Source organism: Phocoena sinus, chromosome 15 (assembly GCF_008692025.1).
Source record: "Phocoena sinus isolate mPhoSin1 chromosome 15, mPhoSin1.pri, whole genome shotgun sequence".
Classification (NCBI taxonomy): domain Eukaryota; kingdom Metazoa; phylum Chordata; class Mammalia; order Artiodactyla; family Phocoenidae; genus Phocoena; species Phocoena sinus.
Genome location: NC_045777.1, coordinates 79,579,604 through 79,598,212, shown reverse-complemented (window position 1 = coordinate 79,598,212; position 18,609 = coordinate 79,579,604). Strand labels below are relative to the sequence as shown.

At 51.7% G+C, this 18,609-nt stretch overlaps 1 protein-coding gene across 5 annotated transcripts in view; it reads right to left on the bottom strand.

Moving 5' to 3' along the window:
• Positions 1-18,609, bottom strand: part of LOC116739947 (NADPH--cytochrome P450 reductase) — a 59,678-nt gene that overhangs the window by 8,295 nt on the left and 32,774 nt on the right. For 4 of the 5 annotated variants that reach the window (XM_032604904.1, XM_032604901.1, XM_032604903.1 and 1 more), the window contains 2 exons: positions 4,048-4,096; positions 285-413 (listed from right to left, as the gene is read on the bottom strand). In XM_032604904.1, coding sequence (XP_032460795.1) covers positions 285-413; positions 4,048-4,096 — 178 coding nt within the window. Of the gene's footprint in view, positions 1-284; positions 414-4,047; positions 4,097-10,181; positions 10,452-18,609 lie in introns of those variants that run through there. The other variant, XM_032604906.1, reaches the window with a different exon arrangement.

Here is an 18,609-nt window from a genome sequence, read left to right as displayed (position 1 = left end):
TGCTGGCACCTGCCCAGCACTTGCAAAGCCTGCAGCGTGGAGAGCTTGGAAGGCTGAGCGTGAGCACTGCTGAGAGCGCACATGCGCACGCCGGGGCCAGGTGTTCTTAATGTCCTTACAACTGGGGCCACCTGGCTGCTGGAACAGATGACGAGACGCCTATTCCTGTCTGTCCCTTTGGCTAACTCAGCCCTTTAAGCGTCTCCACGATCCAGACGTGACTTCCTTAATGCCCTGGGCTGCACTGCATGGGAGGAAGGGGGCAGGGTGTGGCAAGAGCTCACCAGGTCATACTCCTCCGGGTCTGCCGCCATGCCCCGCATCCCGTAGCGATGGGCGTCCTTGGACAAGCGGTTGGCAAACTCCTCGGCGGTCCCCGTCTGGGAGCCATAGAACACGACGATGTTCCTGCCCTAGGGACGGCCAGACACGTGGGATCAGTGAGGGGCAAAGAGCCACAGGCTTCACTGGAGGCTCTAGGTGACCACAGGGGCAGGCAGGTCCCTCAAGGGCACCCTCTTTCCTGCCTGCTTCAGGTCCTTGCTAAGTCGCTCTGGGGCTAGCATCTCACTGCCACAGCCACTGCAGCGGATGGGGTCAGAGGCCGCCTAGCTGACTTCAGCTGGAGCCATCAAGATAATGCTACACACACAAGCTGCTCAGAATCACACTGTGGGCATATTTTTAAAGGACGTGTAAAAATGCAGAAATGACGTTCAGTAAAAAAAAAAAGTGATCAAAGACTGTGTATAGCATAATCCAATTTTGTTACATATCCACTCCACATATATGTGTGTGTTTATACATATAAATGCACAGGGAAAAAGAATGGCGTGAAATATACCAAGAGTCTCTAAATGGAGAATCATGGGTGAGTTTTTCTGGATGTTTACAAAAGTAATGCATATGCTTTATAAAAATCTAGACAATGGGGAAAGGTACCATATAGACTGGCTCACAGGCTCTTCATCCCACCCTCCTCCTACTGTGCCCACTGCAGCAGCTCTGGAAAAGCTGGAACTCCATCCCCCAGACTCCCTCCAGCCAGGGATGCAGCAAATTAGGTCCAGCCAACTGGATGTGCTTTGCAAGATTTGGAAGGTGGAAGCAAGGCACAGGCCACCTCCCCGGTCCCTTTCTGTAGACATGAGGTTTCTCTGCGGCAGCCTTCCAGTGCCCAAAATGCCTGGAGGGGTCTCTGGCCTGGCACAGAGCCTTAACTGACAGGTACAAATGACAAAATAAAACGGAGGGACTACAATTGCTGTAAAGTGTTCTCATACCTTTTACATTTCCTGAATTTTCTACAAATCATTTTAAAATCATTTAAAAAGGTATTTTAAAATAATGCTTATGATGTCAAGGGAACAAAACAGGATATAAAACAGTAGCTAAATATTTATGGTAGCATCAAAATATATAAAGTACCTAGAAATAAGCCATACAAGAAACATGTGAGAAGCTACCGAGTGATAAAGGACTCAACCAAATGGAAAGGCACTCTGATTTTGCACAGGAAAACTCAACGTACAAGATGTCAGCTCTCCCTCTATCAGTACAGAAATGTAACATGATCCTAATAAAAACGTGAACAGCTCTTTTTTCATCACCAATTTGATCCTAAAAATCCTGTGGAAAAATAAGTGCGAATCCATCCACTGGAACATCATCTGGCAATAAAAGGAATGAAGTGCTGACACATGCTATAGCATGGATGAACCTTGAAGACATTACGCTAAGTGAAAGGTGCCACAAAAGGCCATATACTGTATGATTCCACTTACATGAAATGTCCAGTTGCCATATAGGCAACTCTATAGAGATACAAAGTAGATGAATTGTTGCCTAGGGCTCAGGGTGGGGGAATGGGGAGTGACTACATATGGGCGTAGGGTTTCTTTTGGGGATGATGGAAATGTCCTAAAATGGATTGTGGTGATAGTTTGTACAACTGGGAATATACTAAAAATCACTGATGTGATTTTTAGTATATTTATTTTTTAAAATAAACTTTAAATTGGAGAACTGTATGGAATAGGAATTATATCTCGATAAAACTGTTACCTAAAATGAATGAATACGTATGAAGTAATAGCCAGGAAAACTGAAAAATAAGAGTGATGGGGAGGGAGGAAGTGCCTAGTGCTACAGATATTAAAACAAGTTATAATAATTATACAACAATGTTATAATAATTAAACAGTACGATATTGCTTATACACAGAGAGCTAGATCAAAGTACCAGAACAGGAAAATACAGAACTACACTCAAATACCCATGGGAATTACATTTATGATAAAACTAGTGGGGAAAAGATGGACTTTATTACATGGAATTTAGAGAGCTGTGTAAAAAATTGTTGGACCCACACCTTACATCTTACACCAGGATAAATTCCCAACAGATTGAATTTTAAATATGGAAAACAAAATCATAAAAATACTAGAAAAAAATATGGAAGAATTCCTTTATCTCTTTAGAGGGGGGAAGCCTTTCAAATGATGACTCAAAGTCCAGAAGTCAGAGAATAGTTAAATGGACTAGAGAACTTTAACAGGCGAAACGAACAAGTAAACACACAATAAGCCGAATGATACACAAACTGTTAGCTGGGAAAAATATTTTTAACTCATATCACAGACGAGGGGTTAATCACCCTAATAAGTTTAAGGAGTTCCTTGAGGACGATCAATCCCGACAGAAAAGTGGGCAAAAGATTTGAACAAAGAATCTGTAAAAAAAGAGAAAAGAAATGCCAGCATAACACGAAAATTTGCTTAAACTCATTCACAGGAAAAATGCAAATTAGAACTCCACAGAAATATCTTTTTTGTAACCTAGAAAACTGGCAAAATCCCAAACTTGGATAGCAGACTCTGTTGGCAAGGCTTGGGGAGCAGGTGTTCTCACACTGCTAGTGACGGCCCCGCGGCGTGACCTCTACGGGGGTGGGGCACAATCTGGCAGTTTCTATCACAAATGCATATATCTTTTTTTTTTTTTTTTTTTGCGGTACGCGGGCCTCTCACTGTTGTGGCCTCTCCCGTTGCGGAGCACAGGCTCCGGACGCGCAGGCCCAGCGGCCACGGCTCACGGGCCCAGCCGCTCCGCGGCATGTGGGATCTTCCCGGACCGGGGCACGAACCCGTGTCCCCTGCATTGGCAGGCGGACGCTCAACCACTGCGCCACCAGGGAAGCCCTACATGTATCTTTTGATCCAAAAATTCCACTTCTGGGATTTTACTGTATTTTCAAATATGCAAACTGATCTACACAGTCACAGCAGCACTGTCTGTAAGAGCTAAAGATTAGAAATATTCCAAGCGCCCATCAACACGGCAGTATTAAAACAAATTATAGTACTTGTGGCCACACATGGAATCATCACGCAACTATAATAAAGAATGCGGGAGGTATCTTTGAATTGTTGTGAAAGGAGCTCCAAGACATACCATTAAGTGGGAAAAAAATGAAGGTCTATAGCAGTGTATGTAATATGCCACCTTTTGTGTTTAAAAAGTATAAGTCTGTATTTGTTTTTATTATATGTGCATAAAAAAGCTCTAGAAGGATCTATAAAATACTAAGGACAGTGATGGGTGACAGGGATACGAGAGCTTTCCACTAAATAGTTTATGTTTTGGATTTTAACCATGTGAATGAAGCACCTGGTCATAAAATTCAACACTTAAATAAACAAAAATCAAACAGATAAAATTGTAGCTGTGCTAGGATCACAGCTATGTGAGGTTTACATATGCTCACGGACACAGCCTGGTCTGGGAGGGAGGAGATGGGGCGGCATCCGAGTCAGAGGGAGGGTCTGTTCTTACAGTTTGGTTCGTTCAAGAAGTAAACACTCAAAAAGCGGAGTAAACTGTCCCAGCAACAGCAGAGCAGCCTCGAGGCTCTGGTTAGCCCAGAAAGTACGCACACAGGGAGTTGAGCCAGCTTCCCGCCCGCTTCTCCTCCCGTCCAGTGAAGCTGGCCTTCTGCTGGATGCCCCCGCACACCCACCAGGGCCGAGCACAAAGAGAAAACTCACCGTCTTCTTCATCTTTTCCACGAAGGTGCTGTCTTTGACAGAGGAGGTCCTGAAAAATAAAAGTGTCTGCTGGGCACGGAAGGCACATGGCAGCAGCGAGGGGCATTTCCAGCTCCGCCCGCTCCACTCTGTGGTGCCCCCGCCAGCAGCCGCCTTTGGTCCAGTGCCGGGGCTGGAAGAGGCAGGACCCAGGCTCCGGGGCCTGGTAAGTCCAAATACAGCACCTCGCAGGGCCTGGGCTGACCCACCCGGGTACACGAGTTCACGAGAACGAAGGGTCAAGCTCACTCCCCGGCCGCTCACCATCCACAGCCAATGGTCCCCACCTCAAGGCAACCAGGAGTTTCCCAAATAAGATTCTGACCGTGCTACTGCTGCGCTCTGAAACCTTCCATGGCTCCCATGACCCACAGGACCAGGGGTGCACAAGTCCCTTCAGAACCTGTCCCAGCCTCGCCTGCCACTCCCCTCCACACACCAGCCCTCCACGATGGTCCTTAGAATTCTGTCAACACCACCGTCTCCGCCCAGAGTGTCCTCACTCCAGTTCCTTACCTGACAGACCCCTGTTCCCCACCAAGGCCCCACGTGAATAGCAAGTCCCTTGGGATTCCCAAGACACCCCCCCCAGTCCTCCCCTGCCCTGGAGCCACTTTTACTTGCTCCCCTCTCTGTGACCCTGTCACCTTCTAAAGCCCTGAACTGGACCCCATCCCCTCCAGAGAGCAGCCCCACTGCCCCGCATGCCTCTCCACCTCCTAGCTCTGGCCTCCTGCCCCTCCCTCTCCACTTCTGGTCCTTTCCCTTCTCTCTGTCCTTGCCCCAGGCCTGCAGAGCCATCTAAAGCAACCCAGCGAGCCTCCCCAGGGACTCTCAGGCCTAAGACAGCAAGGTGATTTACCTCTGGACGGTAAATATTTAAGATGTTTGAAACACGGCCAGTCTGAACCAAGCGACAAATCTGAACACTAAAATACCGTTGTTTCTGTTTAAAAAGACACCATCAAGGGAATGGAAGGCAAGCCTCAGCACGGGGGAAGGTGTCTGAAATGTACACGTATCTGACTGATGACTAGGGTTGAGAACATAAGAAATCCCTACAAACCGATCAGAAAAGACACATGCTGCGACAGAAACATTGTCAAAAGGCTTGAACGGGTACCTTCTTAAAAAGAGCATCTAAACAGCCAAAGAACATAGGGAAGGGTGCTCGACGTTATTAGATACCAGAGAAAAGGAAGTTAAAACCACAGTGAGATCTATCATACACCCAGTAAGAATGGCTAAAACTGAAAAGACAGACAAGATCTCAAACAAGCGAGGTTGTGGAGCAATGGGAATTCCTACACGCAGCTGGGAGAGGGCGATATGGCACGGTGACTTTGGAACGCGGCTTGGCAGTACCTCCTGTGACTCTACAGCCCAACAATTCACTCTCTGGTACACGCCCCATAGACTGCATTCATACCCGGGGAACGAAAGACATACATTCTTTGCTCTTTCCACTGCCTCCTGTGCACAGTAGGGTGTAACAGAGTGAAGTGCCAGCACGCACGTGCGTGTAGACACACACACACACACACACACACAAACACACACACACACACACACTCATCACAACAGCATGAGGCAGTGTCTGTCAGGGCTACAGGCCTGGAGTCCGTGGAAAAACTTATGTAAGTGAAGGTTTCTTTTTTCAGTACGCGGGCCTCTCACTGCTGTGGCCTCTCCCGCTGCGGAGCACAGGCTCCGGACGCGCAGGCTCAGCGGCCATGGCTCACGGACCCAGCCGCTCCACGGCATGTGGGATCTTCCCGGACCGGGGCATGAACCCGTGTCCCCCGCATCGGCAGGCGGACTCTCAACCACTGCGCCACCAGGGAAGCCCTGAAGGTTTCTTTTAAGGATGCCCCTGCAAAGCTGTTCAGACAGGTATTTCGTAAACATAAGGGTATCAGAAGTTTCATGTCTAAGCCCCTGCTGGGCTTTTCACTAGGTTAGTAGGTGCAGGACTAATGCTATTTTCAGGGTCTTAGCATTAAATAACATCACAGTAGGCAGCAGGGGAAGGTGAGGCCCGGTGCCCGGGTTGGCCACTCCAGCCTCCCTCCTCCGTCCCGAGGTCCCTTTGGTGCAACAGCCCCACAAGGGGCAGCAGGGAGGCAGCGGGGGGCTGGCCACCCAGGCTTTCCCACCCAGCAAGGGCCCAGCTGCACAGGAACCCAGAGCAGGCCATCCCCGACTCCCCAATTATCCCGGCATCCCCGGGCCGGCCCATCCCTAACCTCAGCAGGGCCAGGGCAGGAGCACGAATGAGCAGAGGCGCTCAGGCCTGGCCCCATCTTCCCACGCCCAGCTCCATCTTCCCACGCCCAGCTCCATCTTCCCACGCCCAGCTCCATCTTCCCACGCCCAGCCCCATCTTCCCACGCCCAGCCCCATCTTCCCACGCCCAGCCCCATCTTCCCACGCCCAGCCCCATCTTCCCACGCCCAGCCCCATCTTCCCACGCCCAGCCCCATCTTCCCACGCCCAGCCCCATCTTCCCACGCCCAGCCCCATCTTCCCACGCCCAGCCCCATCTTCCCACGCCCAGCCCCATCTTCCCACGCCCAGCTCCATCTTCCCACGCCCAGCTCCATCTTCCCACGCCCAGCTCCATCTTCCTATGCCCAGCTCCATCTTCCCATGCCCAGCTCCAACCTGCACTTCAAAGGGGTCTTGTGTCTAGCATCTTGGCCACATGTCCAACTTCTGCCCGCGCCCAGCCGCGAATGGCCACGTCTTCACTAACCCTCTAGCTGTGTGCAGACTGAACTACAACACAACCTACAACCTTGTCTTGCTCACCAAGACACACCATCAGGAAAGGAAGCAAGGCACGCGATGACGCGAATTCCACTGAGTGGCTGTGAATTCTGAGTCATGAGAATGTGTTACCCACTAAACATAAAACCAGATGTAAATTTAAACTGATGGTTAAATACCAGCAACCTAGACAAATGTTTCTGATGAAAAATCATGAGAGAAAAAGCAGGTCAAAACTAAATGCAATTCCCATTTATAGGAAACGTCTGGAATAGGCAAATCCATAGTGACGGGAGGTGGACTAGTGGTGCCAGGGGCTGGGGGGAGGGGGTGGGGAGTGACTGTTTCCCTTTGGGGTGACGAAAGGTTTTGAATTAGGCAGTGGTATGCCTGTACAACAGGATGACTGTACTAAAAGCCACTGAATTACACACTGTAAAATGGTGAAAGCCGTGAATTTTAAGGGGTGTGAATTTCACCTCAATTAAAAAAATGAAAACAAAGTAAATGCATTCAGTTGACACCTAAAAGGGGCCAGGCTTGAGTTTTGGAATATTCACTTATATGGAACTCTTCTTCGTCAATTTCTTGACCGTTGCCAGTTCTCCACGTGTGGACGGGCCACAGCAGATGCTCCAGGAGAAATTCAGACGACGCAAAGCCAAGCGAGAAACAAGCCAGCAAGGTAACCAATGCATCTTCCCTCACAATTGCCCTCTTCTAGGAAAAGCAGAATCTGTGTCCTTAGAAGTGGAACGCACATGATTAGTTGTTCATAGAAAAGTGGCCTGAAGAGAAACACACCAGCATCTTAAGACAGAGGACACGGGAGTGTTAGGGTAACGGGTGAGAGGGTTTCCCTAATTTTCCAAATTCTTGTTTTCTGTTACTTTTATAATTAAAAATACATTTTATATTCAAATACACATTCAGACGTCTGAAGACAGGGGAGAGGCTGAACAGCCTAGCGCCTTGTGACGCACGCTGCTCTGTACGGAACAGCACAGACCATCACCTGATGTTCTTGTCAAATGGGAAAGGCAGGCTACAAAGTAACACAGGTGACACAATCCCATGTTTGTGTAAAAGCAAGGTACAGAAGGGTAGATGCCGATGTGTTAAGAGCTGTTCTGTCCTCAGGTTGAGCAATTATGAGTTTGTTGTTTCTTTTTCTTGCTATTTTCTATTCCCAACTCCTCCACTCTTTACAATGAAAATGTAAGGCTTTTGTACTAAGAAGATACAAATTACTTGCTATTTTAAGAAACGCTGTGCCGTGGATATAGATGGGTTAATTTTGAAGGCTCTGGTGAGGATGACTAGAAGAGCTACACCCTGGGTAGAGACCCACATCAGAGAAGCTGTTCTAAGTAAGAGAAAGGGGCCCACCGGTTCAGAATCCACCCCCCTCCACCTTCCAAATGCTCTGGCCACAATGACCAGCCCGCCGCTCCCCGGTTCCGTTGTGCCCTTGGACCCACCACGCCGTGGCCTAGAGTGTCCTTCTTCTAACTCTTTGCCACCGACCCCTGCTTATCCCTGAAGACACTCGGCCTAAGCTCCTCTCCAGAGCCCCTTTCCCTGCCGCTCAGACATAAGGTTGTTTGTCACCGTCTTCAGGAACTCCATCCAGGCACTTGTCTCAGCGTATGCTCATTGCTCAACTTGAGGCCTGGGTTTCACAATCTGGGGGGAGCTATCTGTGTAACTCTTTGCAATCAGCACGGTGCCCAGCACTCAGTACACGACGTTTTATGGGCTTCTCGGGCGGTCAGTCCTGAGTCTCTGCCCAACAGAAGGTTGGCTGAGGCGGCCTGGAGGCCTTTGGAGGCTCCCCTGTCCACCTGAGAGGGTCTGACGTCAGTAGAAAAGCTCTCTTTTCTCAAAGGGCAGAGGTTTCCTCAGAAGCTACATCTGAGCAGATCTGGGGCCTTGCTGAAGAAAGGGACCAGAGGGACCCGCACCGCCCAGGGAGCGCCAGGTTGCCCTTTCTCCATCTCCGGGTGACGTGTGCACTGGGTGGTGCCGAGGGCATGAGACTACATGAGGCAGCCTCTACCTTCCAAGGGCCCATCGCCAGGCTGGAGAAAGAGCCCAGGGTTATCACGGAGGAAGGGGAGGGGCCACACACCATGAGCAGAGACTTGGGTTCAAATTCTGGTTCTGCCACCAAATGGGCCTGTGACTGGACAAGTCGGGCCTCTTGAGGCCTCAGGTTCCTCTATGGAAAACACTGCATCTCGGCGTCTGCGGTCACCCCATGGTCACGCTCAGCGCCTGGAACTTGTTTAACTCTCGAGGATACGGATGGCAGAAGAAAGCTGTCTGGGTCACTCTGTGATTTCAACAGGGTGAGGTGTGCGAAGACCAAATGGACGGAGCGGACGCCATGCCACAGGGTTTCTGAGGGAGCAGGCACTGTGGCCGAAGAACCCAGGAAAGGCCTCGCGGAAGAGCTGGGCTCTATTCTCAGAGAGGAAAAAGGCTCCCAGGAGGGAAAGCCGTGGCAGCCAGCAGCCGAGGGGCTGCTGGATGAGACCCAAGCAGCGGGTGGGAGCTGAGCTCTGGGGAGGAGGTCTGGGGGGCGCCCACGCAGCTGCACGGGGCGGACGATCCAGGCCGGCAGCAAGGGCGGGGGGCGGGGCCTCCACGCAGGTCTCACTGGGGGTGTCAGAGGGCAGGCAGGAGGTGCTAGGGCCCCCCGCCCCCAGGGGAAGGGTGCTCCTGAGAAGGGCGTGCACTTCTGAAGGCAGCACTGGTCCCGTCATTAGCTTCGGCCCACGGGGAAAAGGAGGATCATGCCCATAGCCCCATGAGGGAAAAGGGAAACCCGTGGAGGCGGGGGAAGACACTGTTCGTGCCTCTAGTCACTGCCCGGCGCGGAGCAGCTCCCCACGTTCCCACCGGTTACACCAGGCGGGTTCCGCCGCTGCCCACCGTGACACCCGGCTGCCGGGCCCCGAGCAGGTCCACACATGGGCGCCCTCGGCTGGCTTCACCCCTCCTGACAGCTTCATGCCGGGATCTGCACTCGGAACCCGATCTTTCACAGGCCGAGGAGTGGGTGATGGGGGCCCTTCTGGTTTCCGGTCTAAACCCCTTCCTCTGGAAGCAGAGAAATGCAGCCTGCAAACCAGGACCGAAGGAGCCAGGGTGGCCGTGCCTGGGTGAGCCCCCTGGGACTGCCCCAGAGACTGTGGTCAACTCTACACAGCGCCCTCCTCGTGCCTCCAGGCATCCCTGCCCAGGGAAGAAGTTCCATCCACACTGAGTAGGGGTGCCCACGGGCATCCACACCATCTGCCCGGACACTGTCTGGAACTGACCTTCTCAGGATGGGCTCGTCCTGCAGAGATGAGTACGCGCACCCCATGGTTTCTTACTCTCAACTCTGTTCTGAAGGGAAAAGGAAGCTTGCTGCTCTCCTGGAAACGGACGGGGAGCCAGCAGCTAGCGAGTCGGGCTCTGTCCATTCTCTACCAGTGCTGGCAGCGGGCAGACTGGCCCGCAGACACTGAACATCCTCCCGGACACCCTGGTCCTCTCGGAAGCCCTGCTGAGCCCCTGCCTGCCTCGGTCCCTGCAGCCTGGGAGAGCTGCTGCGTCTGGCGGCTCCAGCAGGGAGGAACCAGGACTCTGGGCTGGAACCTCCCGTGAGCCCCTGCGTCTGGCACACACCCCTCCTCCTTCTGTATGGACCGAGGGAAGGAGGAAACCTCTCCAACCCCGGCTCGGGTCTCCTTGGTAACTGTTTATATCAGAGTCCTTTCTCCCCACATCCTCCTCCTTTCCCATTAAAAAAAAAAAAAAAAAAAAAGTGAGTCGTGCAGGCGGAACAAAGCTCCTCTGGACACCGGAAGGCGGTGGTGCAGGTTGCTATGGCAGGGCCGTTTCCCCATAAAGGCAGCGCAGCGAGCCTGCTGCCGGGGCGCCTCAGGATCATATTAAATTCGACCTGGTTCCCACCTCCCTCCCTACAGAAGAACTGTGGGTAACAGAGCCTACGACGCTGGGTCCAGTCACCTGGGGGCAGAGCGCGCTGTGGAACCAGCACATCTCGGCCTCCTGTCGCGCAGCGCGGGGAATGCCCAGCAAGGTGGGCACCGCATTTGCTGCTGAGACGTTTGCAAGTGAGGAGCCCCCTTCGAAGGCATCCAAGTACAAACGGCCCGTCAGGAGAGGCCGCAGCCGACCCAGGCGCAGAGCCCAGAGCCCACGACGCTCCAGAATGGAGCACAAATGGTTCCAATTAGGGCTCCCGGCCCCCACATTGGGAGCAGGAGTGTCTCCGGTTCAGGCTTCGGAAGTCAACTGCAGCCCGCCGGGTGGGGAAGCGAGAGGGAGGCTGGACAAAAGCACTGAGTCACTTGGACAGAGATGAACCACGATGGCCCAGCACGATTCATTCTGTTTCCAGTCCCAGGCAGGGCTCCTAAGGGTTACTCTGAAATTTAAATTTTCTGCAGAGCGGAACTGATTTCTTCTGAGACATCCCCCTGCCCTTGGCGACACACAGGGCAGTTGCTTTCGAACGGCTCCCTTCCAGAGCCTAGCGTGTGGCGACAAGTTCTCTGGTCCCCAGTGCAGCACAGCAGGAGAGGGGATGAGAGCTGAGCAGGTGGCTGAACCGGGGCAGAGCCAGCCCGGAGCCTCGTGGCAGAAAGCTAATGGTTTGGAAAAGCTGCCTTTGGTGAAGACCAAGTGGTTCGCTGGAGCTTAAACAAAAAACCGCAGCTCTCTCCACGGATGGGGCCAGGAACGGGGACCAGTGCCAACGGAAGGCAGTGAGGACAGGTGGGAGCTTGAAGCAGGTGTGAGGCCACTGGTCAAAGACAAAAAAGGGAACAGGAACTACGACTTACTGAGTACTCCTGTATGCCTTTCATTTTACTTCATTTAATGGTCCCCACCCTGTGAAGTGGCAAAGTGGGATTCTACCCCATTTGACAGCGGAGGGGAGTGAGGCTCAGGGCTGAAGCAGCAACTCCAAGCCTGTGAAAGCCCAGGGCCCCCGCGGCTTCGCATCTGCTCCCGCTGTGCAGAGCAAGGCTGCACCTCCCCTGGCCACCCCATCGCGACCGATGCAGGACACAGCAGCCCCGTTCACACTTCACTGCCCTTCCCAGGGAGCCTCCTCCCTGTCACTTAGGGTGCTCCAAGGCTCGAGGGGGCTGCTGTTCCCCTGGTGGACCCCCTACCCACACAGCCTTCAACACGTATTCACCACTGTGCCTGTCGGGACTCCACAACGTGCCGTGGCCCGGGTGGCCTGCCCTCTCTTGGGCCAGTTGGGTGCCAGGTAGGGCTAGAGCTGCCGTGCAGAGACCGAGGCCCGAGAAACTGCTCAGGGTCACCCAGCCCGTCCAGGACAGAGGAAGAGCCACAGCCTCTGACACGGGGATGACGTGGCTCTAGTCACAGACAAAGTGTCACCCAGCCCGTCCAGGACAGAGGAAGAGCCACAGCCTCTGACACTGGGATGACGTGGCTCTAGTCACAGACAAAGTGTCACCCAGCCTGTCCAGGACAGAGGAAGAGCCACAGCCTCTGACACGGGGATGACGTGGCTCTAGTCACAGACAAAGTGTCACCCAGCCCGTCCAGGATAGAGGAAGAGCCACAGCCTCTGACACTGGGATGACGTGGCTCTAGTCACAGACAAAGTGTCACCCAGCCCGTCCAGGACAGAGGAAGAGCCACAGCCTCTGACACTGGGGTGACGTGGCTCTAGTCACAGACAAAGTGTCACCCAGCCCGTCCAGGACAGAGGAAGAGCCACAGCCTCTGACACTGGGATGACGTGGCTCTAGTCACAGACAAAGTGGCCCTGAAAGGAGAGTGGGGTGGGAGGGGCGGTGACGACGGGGCCGGGGCGGGGGGCTAGCAGGAGTGGCGGCAACGGCATGGGGCGTGAAGTCCTGCTCTGGGGCTTATTCCTTCTCAGCCCTGGGTAAGTTACTCACCTCCCCCCGAATCGGCTTTGCCTCTTGTAAAACAGGGATGCAAGAATTAAAGTGTTAGAAAGCGCCAGCACACATCCTCTCTCTGGGCCACTGGCACGGCTGCTCTCCGTGCCCTGCTTGTCGTCTGTACCACGGGCCCTGGTCAGCGCCAACGCCTCCCGACGACCTTCCTCCAATCTACTCCAAACTGCATTCAGGAATGGCTGGTCTCAGGGCTGCCCTGGCACCAGCCCTCCCGTCGGCTCCCCACGAGGGTCAGATAAAACCCCAAGGCCCTGTAGATCCATCCTCTGGCCTCTGCTCTATCTCAGTTCCCTTCATGACCCCTGACTCCCTTGGCGACTTACACCCAGGCTCTACCAAGACGCGCCCTTCCCAGAGCAGGCCCTTCCTTCCTTGCCCTGGGCTTCTGCACACGCAGCCCTGGCCCAGCTTCCTACTTAGCCTCCCAGACTCAGCTCGGGGGGCACCTCCATCCTGACACAGCGCCCTGCCCGTGGCGCCCTGGGCTGTTCGAGCATCGTCACTGTACCATCCTCACGTGCCCCAACTGCATGTGAGCCCCCGAGGATGCCGCCTGCCCCTGTGCCCTGGTGTCTGGCCCACAGAGATGGAGCCACCAGCACCGAGAGCCCTGGTAATGCCCAGAGAGGTCAGAAGGTCCGATGACACCAGGCTCTGCATCACTTTCCCAGACAGGCCACGTTCAAGGTTTCGAGCACTGGCTAGAACGGCAAAACTACCCCAGTCTCATCAAGGGACAGGAGAGGTCCCTTGGTGGTCAGGTGGCATCAGAAAACCCACGCCTGTGCTTGCAGGGCGGCGTGAATGTCCTGAGCCCACAGCCTCACCGTTTCCACGGATGCAGGACACTTCGGGCACTGTCCACCCTCCACGGCCACAGGGGCCTTTCCCTGCGCTCTTCTCTCTGTAAAACCCATTGATGTTTCTATCGTCGTGCTCGGCAGAGCCAAGGACCCCTCTCTAGAAAGAGTGGCCCTGAGCTGGGTGTGGAAAAAGGAGATAAAGATGGATAGAGATGATGCCGGTAGCCTTGACTCCTGGCTTTCCTGGCCTTTCTGGCAAGAGCAGGCCGTCAAACGAAGGCCACAGAGGAAAATGAGCTCTTTTGTGGCTTCTCAGAAGCAACCCCCAGTGGGATGCAGGCAGCAAAATTCTAGACTGTGGGAAACTTTGGGAAACAAATGATCTGGGTTCTTCAACGAAAATGCCGCGAGGGAATCACAGGGATGGAAGGAAGCCCACGGACTGAGAGAGACCTGACATTATGTTAAGGGGAAGCAGCCTGGCACCAGAGGCTGTGATGACATAACCCCGTTTACATGACAGTCTGGAAAAGGCAAAACTACAGGGACAAAAATCAGATTGGTGGTTGCCAGAGGTGGGGCTGGGGGGTGGCGACTGCAATGGGACCTTGGAGGTGTGTGGGGGGGCGCTTTCTGGGGTGTGGAGTGTCCTGTATCTTGACTGCAACACTGGTTACACAACTGCACACACCTGTCAGGATGCATCAAACTGTACACTTTAAAAAGGTGAATTTTACTGCATGTAAATTACACCTCAATAGACCTGACCTCCGAAAGAGAGAAAAGATTCGGTAGTCAATTGCAATGTGTGGGTTTAGATCCTGAATTAAACAAACAAACAAAAAAAAAGGTTAAAACAAATTGATCAGTCACTCAGGGAGCTACGAACAATGCCGGCTGAGGATCCAATGATACTGAGACGTACTGTGAACTTACGGGGTGGGACGATAGCTCTGTGTTAGGTTTAAAAAGGGGAGTCCCTGCATTGGAGAGGACTGAAAATATTCTCATAGTTCATATTTCCACATAATTTCATAGGAAATATTTCCAATTTCCTATGAAATCATGATTTCTTTATTCATAATTCATATGAATTATAGGATTAATTATGACATTATATGCTTGCTTGAAGATAATCCAGCAACAGTGAGGAAGGGGAAGGAAGCAAGACTGGCCAGGAGCGGATAGTTGTTGAAACTGGGTGACAGGTGCAGGAGTTCCCTCTCCTATGCTCCACGCTTTGGTGTTTGCTTGCAGTGTTCTATAATAAAAAGCTTTGTTTTTCTTTAAAGCACTCAGGCGCTGCAAGTGAAGCAGACTGCAGGGGGGTGGGGGGCTGTGAGCAGAGCCGAGGAGGACAGCTAGGGCTGGCTGGGGGGCACAGGCTGTGGTGCAGGCCCCATCTAGAAGGGTGGCCCCGCTCAGCCTCAGCCCCTGCTGGCAAGTGTCACGGTGGGCTCCGTGGGGTCAGGTCCTCTGTTTTTTTGTTTTTTGTTTTCCAAAAGAAGCTATAAGTGACTTTTATGTGGAATTGCCAGGGTTTTCAATGTTCTAATTTAAAAATTAAAAAATTTTTAACATAAGCCACACCCAGACTGTGAGCTAGTTTGCCTTAGAGGCAGACACACGTGCTGGTTTAGCATTTACTAATTCAACGGCCTTTCTCTGAGTATCTTCACTCCGACAGGCCCTGCGCAGAGCCAGGGACCCAGACAGGAATGGGATGCTCCCTCTGCATTCCGGGAGACAGAAATAGAAACAAATTCCCACCCAGCCAGAAGGGTGTTGCATTACAGGCAGGAACAAAGCGCCTCGGGCCACAGAGAGGCTCCCTGAGCTTCAGACTCCTCTGGGAGCCACCATCCCCCGGGGCTCCCTTCCATCAGGAGCTGCCCTGGCCCCGGTGCTCTGCCCAGAGGTACAAGCTGAGCAAAGGCTGAGAGGCCAGTGGGAGGAGAGATGAAAGAGCGACTTTTAAAATGATTATGACTAAGAGAATGCGCTGCTCGTAACTGCTCCTCTCTAACCAGTGTTTAATTGCTATTATAAACCATTCAAAAGACCTCCCCAGGGGAGAAAATCATGTTCACTGATTAGAAGGCTCACAACTGGAAGATGCCAATTAATTTATAGATTCCACCCAATCTCAACTAAAATCCCAGAAGGTTTTTTTGTTTGTTTTGGTGGACTTTGACAAGCTGATTCTAAAAGGTATATGGAAATGCCCAGGGCCCCAAAAAAGCCCAGAGAATCTTAAAAGAGAAGAACAAAGCTGGAGGACCTAGACTACCAGTTACCAAGTCAAGAGTTACTGTAAAATCACAGAAAGCAGAACCTGTGGTATTGGCGAAAGGACAGAAAACAGATCAACTGAACAAGTAGTCTAGAAATCAACCCCCAGCTATACAGTCACCTGATTTATATCTACAGGGATGCTTCAGTGCAGTGAGAAAATAATAACCCTTTTCAATAAATGGTGCTGGGTCAAGTGGATGGATAACCACAGGAAAAAATGATTTTCGAAGCACCTTGACAATTTGCTGATACCAAAATCAATTTCAGCTGGATGGCAGATCGAAGGATAAGAACTATAAGAGTGAAGCTTCTAGAAGAAAATACAAAAGAAAAGCTTCATGACCATAAGATAACAGTTCTTAAACTGAACACAAGAGCATTAACCATAAAGGTGAAGGCCAACCAAAAGGTTGACAAACTGGGCCAGTTTAAGGCAACAACTTTTGATCACAAGAAGACACTATGAAGAGAGTAAAAAGGCAACTTTACAGAAAGATATTGACAATAACATAGATATCTAACAGGGGACTCAGATCTAGAATATATAAAGAACTGTAACAAATCAACAAGAAGGCCAATAGCCCGACAGGAAAAAAATGGGCCAAGTCTTGAACGTACCATCACAAAAGATACCTCAGTGGCCAATAAACATATGAAAAGGTCACTGGACATAAGAGAAATGCAGTTAAAACAATTACCACCACATGCCCATTAGAATGGCTAAAATTTTATTTCATTTCATTTTAATAAAAAAAAATTTTTTTTGGCTGCACTGCACGGCTTGTGCAATCTTAGTTCCCTGACCAGGGATCGAACCTGGGCCCCTGACAGTGAAAGCATGGGGTCCTAAGCACTGGACCACCAGGGAATTCCCTAGAATGGCTAAAATTTTTTAATTGACAAAAATAAGTGTAGGTGAGGATGGGCAGCAACTGAAACCCCACGTGCTGGGGTGGGACTGGATGCTGGAACACTGGCTATATCTAACAGATCTGCACATGAGCCTTCCCTCTGATCCCCCACTCCACCTCCAACACATACCCAACAGAGCTATGTCCACACGGGAACCACACCCATATGTACCAGGATGTTCCCTGCAGGACTGCTGGTAACAGTGCCCCAGGCTGGAAGCAATCTAAAGGGCCATCACGGTGGGAATAAATAAATTACAGTTCATTCCCACAACAGAACACTATGCAACAAGGAGAACGAGAGAACACACGACATGGAGAAATCTCAGAAAGAACGGCCAAATACTACATATCCCGGGACACAGACAACACTCGTCTATGTCACGAGGGGTCAGGAGAGTGGGTGACCTGGCGGTGGTGGGATTGGAGGGGGAGGAGGGGTCCTTTCTTACATGATTCTATCCGTTTTGTGACAAATAAACTGTGTGCTTATGATCTGTATACTTTTATGTCTGCCTGTTACGTACTTCAGTACTTCAGTAAATAGTTTATGAAAAAAACCCAGGAGGCCTTCCAGAACTGACCTTCCCTCTAAGCCCTCCCTGGGCTCCTGAGGTTCTGAAGCCAAATCTGGCCTAGTGGTGAGGGCCCCAGAGGCCAGCATGCCTGGGAGATTCACTTGTGAACACAGGGACTCCTTCTGAATCTCCTGCACCTGTAAGTCCAGGGTCAGGGGGCTGCAGGTGTGTGTCCTATGCTTGCTGCTCAGACACAATTGTTCCCATTGGCTTGGTTTTTAAAAAACATCCATGCCCCAAGGTTTGGACTCAGCATCCCAGGTGGTGAAGGCCTGAAAAGGCCTTAAAAGACCAACTAGAAGCCACTGGGGGTTGTGGTGAGAACTCCTGATACAACCCTGGGCGCGTACTGTCCCCACACTAATCACCCTCCACTGACCTGGTGGGGTAAGGGAGGCACCGTGCCATGGCCCAAACCACCCGTGTTCACTGAAAGTACAAGTGGGCAGGGACAACAGTGCGGGATTTCCAGCAGGAGGCGGCGGTCACCATCTAGCTGGTGGCCCAGATGTATCAGCTAAGTGACCACTCTGAGTCTCAGTTTTCTCATCTTTGAAATAGGGATATTAACTATCTCTTAAGAGATGGAAGGCAGCATGGCAAACAGGGAAAACAGGGGGTGTGGAGTTTGTAGATCTGGGTTCAAAAGGCAGCTCTGCTACTTGTGAGTTAGGTAGCCTTGGGCAAACTCCTCAATCACTAGTGCCTCAGTTTCCTCCTCTGCAAAATGGGGTAATAATGGTGTTCTTGGAGGGCTCTTGTAAGACTGGGTATGGTATTAGTAATAAGAATAGGTACTTCCCTGGTGGCGCAGTAGTTAAGAATCCACCTGCCAATGCAGGGGACACGGGTTCGATCCCTGGTCCGGGAAGATCCCACGTGCTGTGGAGCAACTAAGCTCGTGAGCCACAACTACTGAGCCCACGTGCCACAACTACTGAAGCCTGTATGCCCTAGAGCCTGTACTCTGCAGCAAGAGAAGCCACCGCAATGAGAAGCCCACGCACCATAAATACATACCATTGGAGGGCTCCAGGACCTGGGCAAAGAGCTCTATGACAGCTTATGCCGTTTAATTTTTACAACCCTACAAGGTAAGTTCTATTATTATCTCCGATTTACAGTTGAGGACACGGACTTCAAAAGATTAATGTCATATTAGGGGCAAATGTCATATGGC